This window comes from Suricata suricatta, unplaced genomic scaffold (genome assembly GCF_006229205.1).
Source record: "Suricata suricatta isolate VVHF042 unplaced genomic scaffold, meerkat_22Aug2017_6uvM2_HiC HiC_scaffold_45160, whole genome shotgun sequence".
In the NCBI taxonomy this organism is placed as follows: domain Eukaryota; kingdom Metazoa; phylum Chordata; class Mammalia; order Carnivora; family Herpestidae; genus Suricata; species Suricata suricatta.
Window position 1 is genome coordinate 1 of NW_021892836.1, and position 634 is coordinate 634.

The window sequence follows — 634 nt, forward strand, 5'->3', positions numbered from 1 at the left end:
TCCTTGGGAACTGCACCATCATCTTCATCATCTGCACAGAGCGCTCCCTGCACAAGCCCATGTTTCTGCTCCTCTGCATGTTGGCCCTCACAGACCTGGGCATGTCCACTACCACCATTCCCAAGGTGCTGTGCATCTTCTGGTTTGGCCAGAGTGAGATCAGCTATGTGGGATGCCTGGTCCAAATGTTCTTCATCCATTCCTTCTCTGCCTTGCAGTCAGCCATTCTGATGACCATGGCCTATGATCGCTATGTGGCCATCTGTGAGCCCTTGCGCTATGCCACCATCCTTTCCAATAGTCGCATTGGGCTCATTGGCCTAGTGAGTTTAATGAGAGCTATCCTTTTCATTCTGCCCGTGCCTGTCCTCCTCCAAAAGATGCCCTTTCGTGTAAATCACATCATTTCCACCACCTACTGTGAGCACATGGCTGTGGTGAAGATGGTGTGTGTGGACACCACGGTCAACAGGATGTATGGTCTGGTGGTGGCCCTGTTGGTTGCTGGGCTGGACATCTCAGCTATTGCCTCATCGTATGTGCTTATCATCCGTGCTGTACTGCGGCTGTCTTCTAAGGAAGCCCACCACAAAGCTGTCAACACCTGCACCACACACATTTGTGTCATGCTTAT

General features: G+C 51.6%; 1 protein-coding gene across 1 annotated transcript; it reads left to right on the forward strand.

The window, feature by feature from the left end:
• Positions 1 to 5: 5 nt before the first annotated feature.
• On the forward strand, positions 6 to 628 carry LOC115285141 (putative olfactory receptor 52P1; the record flags this gene model as incomplete). The annotated part of the gene is made up of 1 exon (XM_029931507.1): positions 6 to 628. A coding segment is annotated over one exon (623 nt), but the record flags the coding sequence as incomplete, so codon positions are not given.
• Positions 629 to 634: the final 6 nt, after the last annotated feature.